We start from the raw sequence: 16041 nt of genomic DNA, 5'->3' as shown, positions 1-16041 counted from the left end.
AACGATTCAATATGCAAAACAGTAGCCCAGTTGAAACTCCTATCAGTAAAGTCCATACCTTGGGAAGTCAGATGTGTCCTAAGACTCCTGTAAAGACAGAAACAATGAGTTCAGTTCTTTATAGCAGCGCAGTCGGAAGTCTAACGTACGCTATGGTGGCACTAGACTTGATATTTTTCAAGTTGTTGGCTTGGTAAGTAGATATCAAACCGACCCAAGTTTAGCATATTGGCAAGCAGTAAAGAGGATCATGAGATATCTGAAGGGAACTACTGATTATGTCCTTTGTTACCAAGGCGGCAAGGATCTGCGATTAGTTAGATACAGTGATGTTGATCGTGAAGGAGATCTAGACGAGAGAAAGTCTATCTCAGGATATGTTTTCTTACTCAGTAATGGCGCCATATCATGAAGTCGTAAGAAAAAATAATATGTATCACTATCTACGATGGAAGCAGATACGTGGTTCTCGCATCAGCAGCACAAGAAGATGTTTGGTTGAAAAAGTTCTTGGAACACTTGTTGGATATAGCAAAAAATGTCGAACCAATGTTAGTCTACTGTGACATTGAAGTTGCAATATCCTCTATCAAGGACCCTAAGTTTCATTGTAAAACCAAACATATAGATGTCAAGTGTAACTATGCGAGAGACATGGTTAGGCGCAAGGTAGTGAATGTGAAGTATGTGTCTACAAAAGATATGTTAGCAGATCCATTGATCAAGCCTTTGTCTAAGAATGCATTTGTGAGACACACTAGGTCTCAAGGCTTGCGTAGACTTTGATATACTTTATTTTGTTATTATTTTCCCTTGTTCACAAAACTAATGTTCTTTGATTATCAATAAAGTTGATTTACATACATGCATATTTTATTGTTAAATGTTATGTACATTCTTTGTTCATTATTTTGATAAGTATGTCGGAAAGACAAGAGGTTGTCCTTCTCACACAGGCAACCGTCTCCTTATCTTAGTGATGTGAGGAGATGAGACATGATTTTAAGCAAAATTATTAAAAGGATAATTTGAGAGCTATGCGCTTAAAATTAAAATATCGCCTAAACAATGACATAAAGTCATTAGGGTGAAAAACATTCACCTAGTCTACTCTGTGAGCCGAATGTGAGTTAAATATGATATTGTAGATCAACGAACTCAAATTTAGATACTTATGGTGTCTAAATATCATTTGTACAGCATTCTTTATGAGATAAAGACATACGCTCCTTTGGAAAAAGGAGAAAATATTGTAGCACATGTTTCATACCATGTGTCAACCAATTGGGTTAACATAAGTCCATTCTCAACTTATTGTTGTGTGTAACCCAGAGCTTTTATGATGACTCAAGATTTTGTACCCTCAAAGACTCTGATCAGATACTTGAGACTTAGTGTGATGTTAGCTATATTAGTGTATTTCCAAAAGACCATGAACACAAATTCGGTCTAGCGGAGCATATCTAGAAAAGCAGTCATACTAATGTTAAGGGGAACGTGAGAAGAGAAAAATCATTGATGGAATCTCATCTATTTGTATTCACTAGTGCACCAATTATAACTTATAAGTTATGATTGTGAATACAAGAAATAATGATATATGAGATTTTGAGACTATATCATGTGTGATTTATATGATCTAGGGTACTGCATACTTTATGATCTACTTGCAGGTTTGACTCGACGAGAGACTATATACTCCTAACGGATGCATAGCACTTAGCTCTCACAGTATGTTAGTCGCACGGTCTAGTTCCCTGTATGAATGATTGAGGAGATGAGAATATGTTTCTCAGATTAGATGAGCACTCCCATTGTGTATGAGTGGGAGATGTAGAAAAATTAGGTCCACCCATAAGGGGTGCTTTAAGGCCCAATATGGTTATTAGTTAACCCTAATACTCCCTATATAAGTACACTTACTGTGTACAATAAAACAACTCTTAGCAGTATTTCTCCACGCTCTCTTCTCCCAAATCAGACGAGGGGTTTAGATTGTGATATAGGGGTTGCTCCGTCACAACGTGACAACCACCACCGACTAGTGATTTCAGTCGCAGTACGTCCGTCTTCTGCTTCCGCTTCACGAAGAATAATTAAGTTCTCGTTTTACGATTTACGCACTAATCTAATTAGTTTATTGCGTTATCCTTCGTGATGTGAACACAGACGTGAAGAAAGAGGACTTTTTGTTTTGGGTTCTATTCTTTTTCCCTTTTCTTTTTTCACTTCTCAATCGCAACTCTTACTTCTCTATTAGGTAAAAATGTAGACATATGGGTGCAAGTCAGCTCTGTTGTCTCCAAAACTTTCATGGTCGACAAGGTCGAGAGTGGTAAGGTGAGGTCCAAATAGGATGGAGAAGTATTAGGTTATTTTGCAAAGGTTTCATGTGTCTTTGTGGATTATGACTAGCTAGTCAATAATAATGTAGATTGAGAATCATAATATCTCGGATTCAAATTTCAACGAAGGCAAAAACACTAGATGATGTACCCCATCCAAAATTCCAACGAAGGCAAAAACACTAGATGATGTACCCCATCCGTCCTAATATTCGTTGATAGAATTAGCTGATATTTAATTAGTCAAAGTATGTGCAAGCTAACTCGAACACCACGGTTATCAAAAATAACATCACTGAAAGACTTGCACCGTTGATGAAAAAATTAGGACAGAAGCCTTATGGAAAGGTCTTGATATTTCAAACAAAAATGAGTTGGATGCAGTCCAAAACATTAGTAAAGTACGTTAAAATCTTCAATGCCAAAAGAAACTCACAATCAAGATCCATAATATTGAAATAGAACATGTTTCTTCATCAGAAAGAGATCCATATTATTGAAAAAAGAACATGTTTCTTCATCAGAAAGTTGAAAATAGGATGATTCTCCACTATATATCAAAGTCAAAAAATATTCAGCCTTAATAATATCAGACTGCCTTTACATGCCTAACGGTACATATTTATTTCTTCATCTTTGTTTCTTTTACCATATTCCTATGAAATATCTGAGTTCATATGACATAAAGGAGTTACTCATATGGGACTAACCTCAATGACTGAAAAGTCAAAGCTGTTAGAAATGAAAACTAACAGACAATGGCTTTCAATAATTGGGGGCCTAATTATATGCTGAACTACGTTAGTGTAAGTGTAAAGTTTTATTGTTATTTAAGGAACCAAAATTGTTGCATCATCTGTCTATTCATTGGACCTTACGTCTTCTATGCGGCTGCCAAGCTTAACAATGTCTTCAACAAAAATCTTCCCATCTGCAACAAAAAGACTCAACAGAAGTTAGAAGCAGCATAAATAAGGAGACGTTCAGTTTTTGGGTCAATTTTGAAAGATGCTTGCAAGGCATTAAGATAATTAATGGCTATCCTACTGTTGTGCAAATACATAAATCTCCATAATACGTCCTAAATAAGAGTTGCTGCTTATAAAAACGTGTTTATTTCATTCACAAAATACAGCAACTTCAGTATCAGCCCAAAGAAGAAAACCTTCTATGAATTGAACATCCAGTTCAAGAAATTAAAAGAAATGAAAAAATGTTAAAAGAAAAGGAAACAATAGACGCAGTAAAAGGTGACTGTTCTCTGACTTCTTTATAAGACTAAATTAAATTAAAAGCAACTGAAAAAAATGAGGGTCATTATCAGGAATCTGGAACCACAAAAAGGTAGTTATTCTATATAAGGAATCTTTGGTGTCCACACGATGTTATTGCTAACTTTTCCAATGTCTATTATTTGCTAACGATGAACAAATATGTCATCGATTTGAATATGCACAGGGTAATTATTTAGTGAACCTGCATTTTTTATGACAGTGAGGTTTGGAACTCTTAATTCAAGGACTATGCTTAGTAAATATGTGACTTCTTTACTAGTATTACTCTTCCAATAAACTCGCATGAAATGTCTTTGCTAAAAGCTACACAGAAAGACCATCAAGTGTGGTATCTCTTAATTGCTATCAAACAAACAGTGACTTAACAAAAAAGGCTTTTAAACTGCAAAAAGCTTTAGTTATTTAAGCTAAATTCCAAGCAATGTCAATGTGTTTGTGAAGACCTTCCAAAAGAGTTCCAATAACAACCATAAATCAACAGTCAAAGCATGGATCTTTCTAATTTCGAACAAAATTAAAAGCTGACCTGTATCTTTGGAAAGGTTGCTGATAAGTTCTTGAACCCCTTCTTTGCCAAGAGTATCCTTCAAGTAGTTGGCTGCAGCTGCTAGCTCCTCGGGAGTCACTTTCCCATCAAAATCCCTGTATAACAAAACAAAATGCAGGTCAATTAAAAGCTAAATTTTGGATCTACACAATTGCAGATGAACATGTAACTTCCCCGGCAAATTAGATCACCATAGCGAACCAGAAACCTGATCACATTAATGAGAGAAAAATATAAACATGATTAATCATTACTTCCACTTATGATATGGTAATGTTGCATGGCTCATGAATAATATTCTGCCAATTCATCTTAAAAGATAATAACATAGATGTCATTCAAATTTGCAACATGAGAATCACTCTGGGGGAAGGCATAAATTTCTGCTCGCATCACTGCATGGTTGTGACCAGGTAGATTAAACAATAAGAAAAGGGAACATCATTTCCCCAACTTCGACCTCTATTTAAAATGGTTTTTACACAAGTATATTCAAGATACTTATAAGTGCAACCAAAACTGTGAGATGTATGAAAAAGAAAATGTCAAAGCCCAAAAGTGATCATCAAGCAAATTGTTTTGATAAGGATCACCAAGCGAAACACTGCTATTCACCTGTCAAGTATTCGCCAATGGTCGCCAATTTTGGCATCGACATCATCAATTTCCTTCTCAAGATTTTGAAGCATGGAATCAACCTGAAACACATTAGCCAATAAATAACTAATTTCAAGTCAGCTGCAAGAAAACATCCTTGTCCTCTGTTAGTTTCCCTTGATTATCTTCTCCCTCCCTCTGTATAATTGAAACCTAGTGCATATTTCTCAATTTCTAGGCTTCCTTATCTGATGCTTTACTCATTTATTTTGGGCTATAGAAGACAAAACGTATGCCTTCGTCGACTTAATTTAGGAAGAATGTCTCACCTTATCTATGAGTGCAGATGAAACCTCATCATGTTCAGCAGCATGATCATTCTCATCATGAGCAGCTCTATATGCCTTGATAGCATCCAATTCACCATCTGTACCCTCTTTATCTACCATGCTATTATAAAGTTGGATCTGACAAGAAAAGGAATCCTCCATGAGTCACAGATTCTTGTTGAAGAATTACCTGACCTTACAGCGAACCAAAGATATACTCGCTATATGCATCGCACATAAAGAAAAATACCAAAAAAACATCAACAGCAAAGAGAGTCAGGGAGCCCACAGGTGGGATTTCTTTCTTTTATTTTATTTGGATTTATTTTTCGTTTGGAGGAGAGGGGTAGAGGGCGAGACAGAGGATGATAGCTGGAGAAGAGGGACGCCCAATTAATTATCTGTTAATAATTGAATGTTCTGCTGCTTAAGCATGTCAAATATTGTGCAAAACCTAATTGAGGTAGCATAATCTTAACATATCAACATTAAAGTTATGCTTCAATATATGAATTTTCTGGATTTATTAGGAAGACGGATGTAGTAGTTTGCTTCTTTTTGGCTTCTATCTGAGTGATGTACAAGTTTGTACCATCTTGATACATTATCAATAAAATCTTACCTTATCAGCAAAACAAAAAAAAGTTAAGCGGAAAATTAGCCAATGCTACAATCATCAAAATTACTACTCCCTCTGTCCCAATTTATGTGGCACTTCCCGAGATTCAAACTATGTGAGCTTTGACTATCATTTTAAGATATACTTTTGCATCAAATTGACATGAAAGAAATTGCAACTTATAGTGCTTTTCGTATAGTTTTTGAATATCTAAATTTCAATTTTAAAATATTGCGTTAATCTAATCCAGTTTAGCTTCAAAGATTAGTCAAATTGACTCTCGATAAAAGTGTCACATAAATTAGGACGGAGGGAATACTTATCTCTTTTACCAAGAGGAAGAGGAAAAGGAAAAAGAAAGCAGGTTAAGGAGCAATTTGTATCTTTGCCCAGAAATTATAATTTCAGTATAAACAATAACCAATACTCCCTCCATTGGAAAGTGAACAATCACCTTTACCTTTGTTTCCCATTTAAAAAAAACATAGTTCAACTAAAACCAAAAGAGAAATTTAGCAGGACAAAATCAAGATCCACATGACGTCCATCAATAAAATTAATCAATATTCATTAACAGATAAAGGAAGGTCAACATGATTAAAAGCTATAGAAAAGCAAGGGATAATATTTTAGGGAGTGAATATTGAAACAAGGAGAAGAAAAAAAGAAGCAGCAGCAAGTACATAATAAAATGCAACATAACAAAGAATCATTAAGAGCTATAGCTAGTATTAACACAAGTAAGAGCTTTATTTTCCTTTTCTTGGTCTGATTGCTCGTACAGTTTAGCTTCAGAATGGCATACCTCTTTACTTACAAGCCTCAGGAACTCTTCACGCTCTTGGCTAACAGACTGCATAAAATAAAGTTATAAGAGATTGATAGAAAAGACCAGGTACTAAACAGTCCAAAACTTTTTCGAGCCCATCCTTACAGAAGCAGAAGCTAGAACAGCCAAGGCACGGCTAATTTTACATAGCTGCTCTTGTTTGTCAATTGCTCTTGCTCGAGCTTGCTCTTGTGCTTCTGTAGCAGTTGGAATAGTCATCTCTTTCAATGCCACATCCTCTTTACTACAGACAGATTCCTTCCTTCTGGTTTTCTCTTCTTCTTCTTTCTCTTCCTCCTCCTGCAGACAATTACAATTACCTCTAAGGAGAAGACTACTGATGTTTACACAACTTGACATAGAATACACATGCCATAAGAGGCAGATTTATTTCCTGATGGATACCATAGTCAAAAAACAGAAAGGATCTTTACACAAATAGCCGGTTGGATTTACTGTTTACATTTCCTAGCCGGTATACATAGATTATACACTGATTATACATGGATTATACATCTGCCGGATATTTTACGTGGTTGGATGGGCAGCTATTTAGGTTAATTCAAAATATAGAATCCCAGTTAAGAGAACAAAGAAGAACCACAAAATCCAGCTTTGGGGAGGGGGGGAGCAAAAGATACGCAGCATCGGACACTGTTCATTTCACAATAAGAATAAAATTAACCTTGATAAGCTCCTCCTGCATTTCAAGAAATTCCAATTTCCTCCTCCTTTCCGATAGCGAATCTTCAGATGGCAGGGAAGTGATGCCCACAGTATCCACAACCTCATCTGGTAGCGAAGACAGTGTAGCTCCAACAGCCTCCTCTGGCTTCAACCTTCCAGAAACAGTGAAAGCTCTGCTCACAGAATGGGAGGAAAAGCAGGTCATGTGTGCTGAAAGGTGAACAAACTATGTAGTTGCAAGTTGAATAATCTTCAAGAAAATGTGTAATCTGGGAATGCATATACTAGTTTGCAGGTGCTAAATTTCAGAGAGATTGAGAGAGGGAGAGACTAAGATACCTGGAAAGGATAAGAAGTGAAGAAGGCACTGAATGATTAAGTGACAAATCCAACCAATCTCGGAGCTGCACATAAGAACAACAATATTAGAACAAAGTATTGTATGTATTCAATGATTAACTTTGACGTTCATTCCCCCTAAAGTACGTATATATTCTTCTCTTCAAGTTTTCCTGTAACTGGAAGGAACTAAAGACATTTCTTCTTCTTATTGTCAATTTCTGCGAGGGGTTAAAAATGAATATGTGGAAGTTATAACATAAACTTCTCCTCCCCTTTACCCTCATACTTTCTTATAAAACAATGGAAATGGACCTTGGCGTCACCCTTTTACTTCTCCACCTGCCCATCAGCTTTTGTGTCTATGAAGAAATCGGTACAGCTAATTGAGTGCTTCTACAAACTTATTTCTTCAAATCCATTTGAGATCAGAAGGATCATAACCACTTAATTCCATGTCGTATAATGTCCTTCACATTCAAAGTCTAGATCAAACAGACGATTCCCCCGTCACTATAAACCAGCTAACTTTAGAACGGAAAAGTGATAGTCCCTTCATCCCTGTTTATTTGGCACTCTGTCCCTTTTGTCTGTGATTGAAACATTTTCATATTTAGAATTATATTTGAGCCTTACATTCCCATTTTGCCCTGATTGAAATAATCTATGAGAATTGGCATGACTTGATGCAGATCCTGCTGCATAGAAATATAATGTGCTACTAAGAGTACTTTTGATATTTTATGTATATTTGGTTCATGTGTCAAACGCCTTCTTTCTTTCTTAAACTTGTGTCTACTCAAATATCCTAAAAAAATTGAGATCAGTACTTTTCATTGATAACGAACATTTTCAACAAGAAAATCACTAAAATAATGAAGTCAACATTGAATATCTTAGCAAAGATAGTCCGAAGAGCAGATATTGCAAGAGCAATCCAATACTACATCTATAATTTAGCTGAAAATGTTGCTGCAATTCGGCAAAAAGTATTGACAGGATATCCACATAATATCAAATTGAACAAATACTTTTTTATTGATTTTTTTGCACAAACGTTGACCAAGAACCTGTTGGCGCATTTCTTCAACGGAAAGTAAACCAAGCATGCCTCGCTCTCTACAATCTTCACGAAGTTCAGCTTCTGAAAGAGACTCCACTCCTTCAGCTTGAATCAATTTGTCATCATTTTTAATCCTATGAAAATGATAGGATCTCAAGTGTCACATATATCTTACTAGATGCAACTGTATGAGAACTAAACTAGTCACTTCGAAAGTAGATAGCATGTCTATGTATGACATGTTAATGAACATGTATACGTGTTCCTTGAGAATTTGCTTGGCTGTTAAATCTCCAAGAACATGTGTTACTTCACCTTTTCCTAGGCAACTACTGTTTGTTAGAGAGAATTATTACTGACAGAGACAGACTGGTAAAATTGCAATGTTTGTGCTACTGATTAATGTAGATTCTTGTTAGAAGAGTAAAGACAGCTTTTTCCATCAACAACAACAACCCAGTATAATTCCACGTGTGAGGTTTGGGGAGGGAAGTATGTACGCAGACCTTACTCCTACCCCGGAGGGTAGAGAGGCTGTTTCCGAAAGACCCTCGGCACAAGGAGATGAAAAAGAGGCAATGGAACAATAACAACCACATACGTCAAGAAGACAGTGCCAGCAACCTAAGAATCAAAACAAATAAATGGAAAAAGCAATACCAATAATCAGAATAATGGACCGCTTTTTCCATCAACAACAAAACAAAAAGACATTTTGGGATCTTTTAGGGGTCACAAAGGCAGTGAAAATTTTTGTTGCCCTCAGCAAATAACTAGTCGATCACATTATATTTTTTTCAATAAAATGAATATATTTGCAATTATTTTCTTGCAGAGTCTCTGCAGATTTAAGCTTGTCTGAGCTACATAACTTGTCAATAGCAAAGGAAAAGCAAATTAAACAAACTGTAACCTCTTCCCAGTGAGTGTTCAAAAGTCAAAAGGAACTGAACATACATCCACGTGAAAGATCATTTTCTTATTTCTGTTGACAAATTAAACAGACTGATATACCAAGTTCCTCTTGCTGATGCAATTTTTCCAGACAATGCCTCAAACACCTTACTCAGAGTCCGAACACCATCAGCAAAAGAATTTCATGTCATACTAGAGATTCAAAAAGTGACTCACTACTGAGCAAGGTTAGTGAAACTTGTACCTCCACAAACATCAAGAACAAGTCAAAATATGACCTACTTCCACAAACTGTTATTGACTAAATAGAAACTTACATTCAAGAAAATCTATAAGAGTCTCTAACATACATTTTCTTAAAACAATATCCTACATGGAAAGAAGTGGCATACCTTTGCAATCTCTTCCGAAGCATAAAACGCAAATAAGCATCTGTACCATAAGGACTGATCCCCATATACTTGCACATACTTACTAATCGAGGCCTGAGAATAGAGAAGATTCAATTCCTTCCATATTCAGAGATTAGATTATATATCACGTTGATTAGATAGAACTGTAGAGTATAGAAGAATTAGTTATAATACCAACCTGCTTATATTATCTAGGGTAAGCTCATCATTGAACAGCTTGGCAAAGCCTAAAATTTCCTCATTCGTGACTCCTGCACCTCTTCTAACCTGCATGAAGTCCCATATTTAGACAAGCAGAATGCTATTGATCTTCATTGGCACTTTCTATTTCCATATTTTTAGCCTCTGGACGCATGTAGGGGATAGCGATGGTTGTATATCAAGAGTGAGTCACCTTGATCAGAAATTCATCAAGATCTTCAGCTGTTTTCTTTAGTTCTCCACTCCGAGAGTTTTGGACCTCTTTAGCCATTTCCTTGACGGTGTCTTGAAGAAATTTTGCATATTCTATCCTCGCAATCAACCTTCTCTTTAATGCTTCCTATAAATGAAGCATTCCAAGCAAGTAAATTGATAATCTAAAGGAGGATAAACTCTTAGCTTAAGCAAATGCAAAAGTAACAGTCTGAGATTGTTAAAGCCACTGCAATTTGTTTGAGCACAAAAATTATTTAACCAGTACAAATTACGAAACCTAGATGGAGATATCAAGGCCTAGAATTACGTACCAGTATGAAGATACGACATCACACGAGTAAAAAAATTACAGACTACTTAGACAATAACATAGATTTTACTTTACACTCAGAAAGAAAATATTTGACCTGTTCTTTCATTTTGTCTTGAAAAGTAGATGGCAACATGTTTGGAAACAGCTTTAAGAATACAGGCAGTAAAAATTCCATGAAGGGGACAATGACGAAAACAGCAAATGGAACCAGCCTGAATATATCAGCTGTAGTCCGTGTGAGCTGTTGCCTCTCTCTTCTAGAAAGACTCTTTCCACTAGCTAGCTTTATCAACAGTCTTGAACTGATCCTCGTATCAGCCCAGAGGAGCTTAGAACCTAGCCAATAATGCTGCAGAGTAGATATAAACTCATGTCTCCAGTGAGCAAGCTTTTTGGCCCAATCTTCCCTGAATAAAGACCACAAAAAAAGAAAAAAGGAAGCATGCACTAAGCACTATCAGAGACACTTCTTGTTTAACCAAAAATAAATCTTTAGGTTCTAACAAATCCTAACCTACTCATCGAGGCCACCACCCTCAAAGCAGGACCAATCCCCAAAATTGTCGCCCATACACTCTGTATAATAGATTTAGCAACCTTCTGAAAAACGCCACGAAGGCTTTACTCTCCAAAACGGGAGTACACAAAACCACAAAGGTTTTAGTTTGCAGAATAATAAGAATAACACAAGTACAGAAATAAATATTAAATTCCTTAAGATTGTTATTCCCGGTCAATATTCCTGTATTTGTAAATATTAATTCTGCAAAATATAAGTTAACGTAATGAAACAATAATAATGAATTCGAGCCCACTGAATTCACAGTGTTTCCTTAAGGAATTTAATCCCCTCCTAGTACCCAAGGTAATGGATTATTTCCTCCCAGGATAGAACGAATTACACACTGGTGTAGCGGTACTTCAAACCCCAGTGTTTCGGCGAACACAAAGTTCGGTAGCAAATCACACTTACAGTTGCTTTGTTTGAAGTTTAAAAACAATGCAGAACAAAGGAGGAGATACTCAGAAAATCGAATGGAAATGCTGAGAGGAAGCAATGCAATGTATAGCTAATTGTATGTTGAGTTCTTGTTAATTTCAGTTGAGTTCCGAGTGTTTCGCTTCAACATTTGCTGCTCCTATTTATAGCAAGCAAGAGGGAGTGCAAGCCAAACGTCCACCCTTCATGGTGGAGCAAGCATTACATTCATGGTGGAGCAAGCACTTCATGGTGGAGCAAGCACTTCATGGTGGGAAGACCATTATCCGGCTGCCAATGATCAAATACACGGATTGGAAAATATCCGTTACAAATACGGATAATCTTACGTTAATATTTACTATTAACAAATAAATTTGGTCCAAAAAAATTAATCAATCAATCGATCATTTGACCAAATCCAAATCCAAATCCAAATCCGAATCCGAATCCGAAGCCGAAGCCGAAGCCGTAGCCGAAGCCGAGCCGAGCGAGCGAGCGACGACGACGGCGCGAGGCTTGCTTTCTTCTTAACTCTTTAAGAGCTACAAGAAGAGCAATCATATATATACCCACCAAAAATGTCTTCCACTTCCAATATGGGACAATGTCTTATTGTTAAGAGGGGGAAACTTAAAATTTTACTCAAAATTTCATTTTCCCTCCATTTCCCATTCACCCTCATTTTAAGAATATTACATCTTAAAATAAAACCTCAACAATCCCCCACATGAATGGGGAATGGCTATATCACGGAAGTATGCATGAAAAACTGTGTGATTTACAAGCAAGGATTAATTGCATCTGGATAAGTAGGTTTCCCTTTGAACTTTTCGTAGTAAACTTATGTCGGATATACTCGGTCAATCGGTAGATTTGATATCTTTGAACCGTCGATCTTTGGTGTATACCTAGACAACCATAAGTCACACAATCAACCCTTAACCGTCTTTGGTTCTCATTGTTGTGTTCGTTTCAGCCATGAACACCGCCTGGTTCATAAGTGCGTAGAGAACTGGCCTTACAAAGTTCTCCTTGAAGCGGCTCACACTTCACACTTAAATAGGTGATTCCTAAACGTGTCATCCTGTAGATACACTATTTGATATACCCCGTATCAAATTTAGAAATCATTAAAAAGCCTTAATGCTTTATCCTTGGTACTGAACATTGTCTCATCACGAGAATGGACTAAAATTTTATTTGACAATGTTGAACCGTCATTAATGACTTTGTTTGATCTCTTTGAACCTAGATCTTGGGATCTCCAGTCTTCTAGGTAGAGTTACCGCCACAATGACTTGTTCTCGGCCATAGCCCCATTCCCCTTGATGATTTCTCAACTACCTCTCTAGTTAGGCCTTTTGTAAGTGGATCCGACACATTATCACTTGACTTTACATAGTCAATTGTGATAATTCCTCTAGAGAGTAATTGCCTAACGGTTTTATGTCTTCGTCGTATATGACGAGATTTACCGTTATACATGACGCTCCCAGCCCTTCCAATTGCCGCTTGACTATCACAATGTATGCATATTGATGTCAACGGTTTGGGCCAAAATGGAATGTCTTCCAAGAAATTCCGGAGCCATTCAGCTTCTTCACCGGCTTTATCTAAGGCTATGAATTCAGCCTCCATTGTAGAGCGGGCAATACATGTTTGTTTGGACGACTTCCAAGATACCGCTCCTCCACCAATAGTGAAAACATATCCACTCGTGGACTTAGAATCGGTTGAACCGGTGATCCAATTTGCATCACAGTATCCCTCAATCACCGCAGGGAAATTACTGTAGTGCAATTCAAAGTTCTGGGTATGTTCTAAATATCCCAAAACTCGTTTCATTGCCATCCAATGAGATTGGCCTGGATTGCTCGTATATCGACTCAGTTTACTTATAGCACAAGCTATGTCTGGTCGTGTACAATTCATGATATACATTAAGCATCCCAATACACGAGCATAATCCAATTGTGATATGCTTTGGCCTTTGTTCTTTGCTAATGCAAGATTCACGTCAATTGGAGTCTTTGCAACTTTAAAGCCCAAGTGCTTGAATTTTTCAAGTACTGTCTTAATATAATGAGATTGTGACAATGCCAGACCTTGAGGAGTCTTATTGATCTTAATTCCCAAAATTAAATCAGCAACTCCCAAGTCTTTCATATCAAATTTGCTATTGAACATACGCTTAGTAGCATTTATGTTGGCAATGTCATTACTCATTATCAACATATCATCCACATATAGGCAAACAATGACTATGTGATTTGGAACATTTTTAATGTACACGCATTTATCACATTCATTTATCTTAAAACCATTTGACAACATTGTTTGGTCAAATTTCGCATGCCATTGTTTGGGTGCTTGTTTTAGTCCGTAAAGAGACTTAACAAGTCTACATACCTTCTTTTCTTTACCTGGAACCACAAACCCTTCGGGTTGTTCCATGTAAATTTCTTCCTCCAACTCTCCATTTAAGAAGGCCGTCTTAACATCCATTTGATGAATTTCAAGACCATACACTGCAGCTAATGCTACTAACATCCGTATGGACGTAATTCTTGTAACTGGAGAGTATGTATCAAAGTAGTCTAGACCTTCTCGTTGTCTATACCCTTTGACTACGAGCCTTGCCTTGAATTTATCAATAGTGCCATCATCTTTGATTTTTCTCTTAAAAATCCATTTAGAACCCAAAGGTTTATTTCCAGGAGGAAGATCAACCAATTCCCAGGTATGGTTGTTCAATATGGATTCTATTTCACTATTGACTGCCTCTTTCCAAAACAATGATTCCGAAGAAGTCATAGCTTCTTTAAATGTTTGAGGCTCATTCTCCAATAAGAAAGTCACAAAATCTGGTCCAAATGAAGTAGACGTTCTTTGACGTTTACTACGTCTTGGATTCTCCTGATTACATGTACTTTCTTTTGTTTCTTCCCGAGGTCGTTTAGATCCTTTACCAAACGACTCACATTCCTTTTTATACGGATATATATTTTCAAAAAACTCAGCATTATCTGATTCTATAACCGTATTATTATGAATCTCGGGATTTTCTGATTTATGAACCAGAAATCGATATGCTTTACTATTTGTCGCATATCCTATGAAAACACAATCAACGGTTTTCGGTCCTATCTTTACCCTTTTGGGTTTAGGAACTTGCACTTTTGCCAAACACCCCCACACTTTAAAATAATTCAAGTTGGGCTTCCTTCCTTTCCATTGTTCATAAGGAATGGATTGTGTTTTGCTATGGGGCACTCGATTTAATATTCGATTAGCCGTAAGAATGGCTTCCCCCACAAGTTCTGTGGCAAACCAGAACTTATCAACAACGCATTCATCATCTCCTTTAATGTGCGATTCTTTCTTTCCGCAATCCCATTAGATTGGGGCGTGTAAGGGGCTGTTGTTTGATGAATAATTCCATATTCTAAACATATTTCTTCAAAAGGAGATTCATATTCACCACCCCTATCACTTCTTATCATTTTTACTTTCTTGTTAAGTTGCGTTTCAACTTCATTTTTGTATTGCCTGAATGCGTCTATTGCTTCATCTTTACTATTCAGTAAGTAAACATAGCAATATCGAGTACCATCGTCAATAAAAGTTATGAAATACTTCTTTCCACCGCGAGATGGTATTGACTTCATGTCACAAATATCTGTGTGAATTAAGTCTAAAGGATTCGAATTCCTTTCAACTGACTTATAAGGATGTTTAACATACTTACATTCCACACATATTTGACATTTTGATTTTTCGCATTCAAACTTGGGCAGTACTTCCAAGTTAATCATTTTCCGCAAGGTTTTATAATTGACATGACCCAAACGCACATGCCATAAATCATTTGACTCAAGTAAGTAAGAAGAAGCTGGAATATTATTATTATTTTCAACAACCATTACATTGAGATTGAAAAGGCCCTCGGTGAGGTAACCTTTTCCCACAAATATTCCATTCTTACTAATTACAACCTTGTTGGATACAAAAACGCACTTAAAACCGTGCTTAACAAGAAGTCCAGTAGAGACTAAATTCTTTCTCATTTCGGGAACATGAAGGACATTGTTCAAAGTCATGACCTTGCCAGAAGTCATTTTTAGAAATACCTTCCCATATCCTTCAACTTTTGCTGTTGAAGCATTTCCCATATAAACTGTCTCTCCGGGTTCAGCAAGAGCATAGGTAGCAAAAGCCTCTCTAACTCCACAAACATGGCGAGTGGCTCCTGAATCAAACCACCACAGTTTAGGATTTCCCACCAAGTTACATTCAGAGAGCATGGCACACAAGTTATCAACATCATCATGGTTTACTACCATGTTTGCTT

At 36.7% G+C, this 16041-nt stretch overlaps 1 protein-coding gene across 1 annotated transcript; it reads right to left on the bottom strand.

Annotated features, from left to right (window-relative positions):
* Positions 1-2900: 2900 nt before the first annotated feature.
* Positions 2901-11311, bottom strand: LOC104104371 (uncharacterized). The gene is made up of 14 exons (XM_009612437.4): positions 11223-11311; positions 10803-11115; positions 10373-10519; positions 10157-10245; positions 9958-10050; positions 8658-8784; positions 7588-7652; positions 7247-7421; positions 6667-6861; positions 6538-6585; positions 5114-5251; positions 4803-4885; positions 4167-4282; positions 2901-3276 (listed from the first exon to the last, which is right to left on the bottom strand). Exons 1-14 carry the CDS (start codon positions 11228-11230, stop codon positions 3206-3208), a joined length of 1668 nt encoding a protein of 555 aa, XP_009610732.2. The 5' UTR covers positions 11231-11311; the 3' UTR covers positions 2901-3205.
* Between the last annotated feature and the right edge of the window lie 4730 nt (positions 11312-16041).

Source organism: Nicotiana tomentosiformis, chromosome 12, assembly GCF_000390325.3.
Source record: "Nicotiana tomentosiformis chromosome 12, ASM39032v3, whole genome shotgun sequence".
Classification (NCBI taxonomy): Eukaryota; Viridiplantae; Streptophyta; class Magnoliopsida; order Solanales; family Solanaceae; genus Nicotiana; species Nicotiana tomentosiformis.
This window is presented reverse-complemented; position numbering and strand designations above follow the sequence as displayed.

Excerpts from the sequence above, each read along its gene's own strand:
- LOC104104371 (XM_009612437.4), bottom strand. Across the intron at positions 5,252-6,537 it reads TGAGGCTTGTAAGTAAAGAG|ATCCAACTTTATAATAGCAT; the intron begins GTATGCCATTCT and ends TTTTCTTGTCAG. Across the intron at positions 4,886-5,113 it reads CATCTGCACTCATAGATAAG|GTTGATTCCATGCTTCAAAA; the intron begins GTGAGACATTCT and ends AATGTGTTTCAG.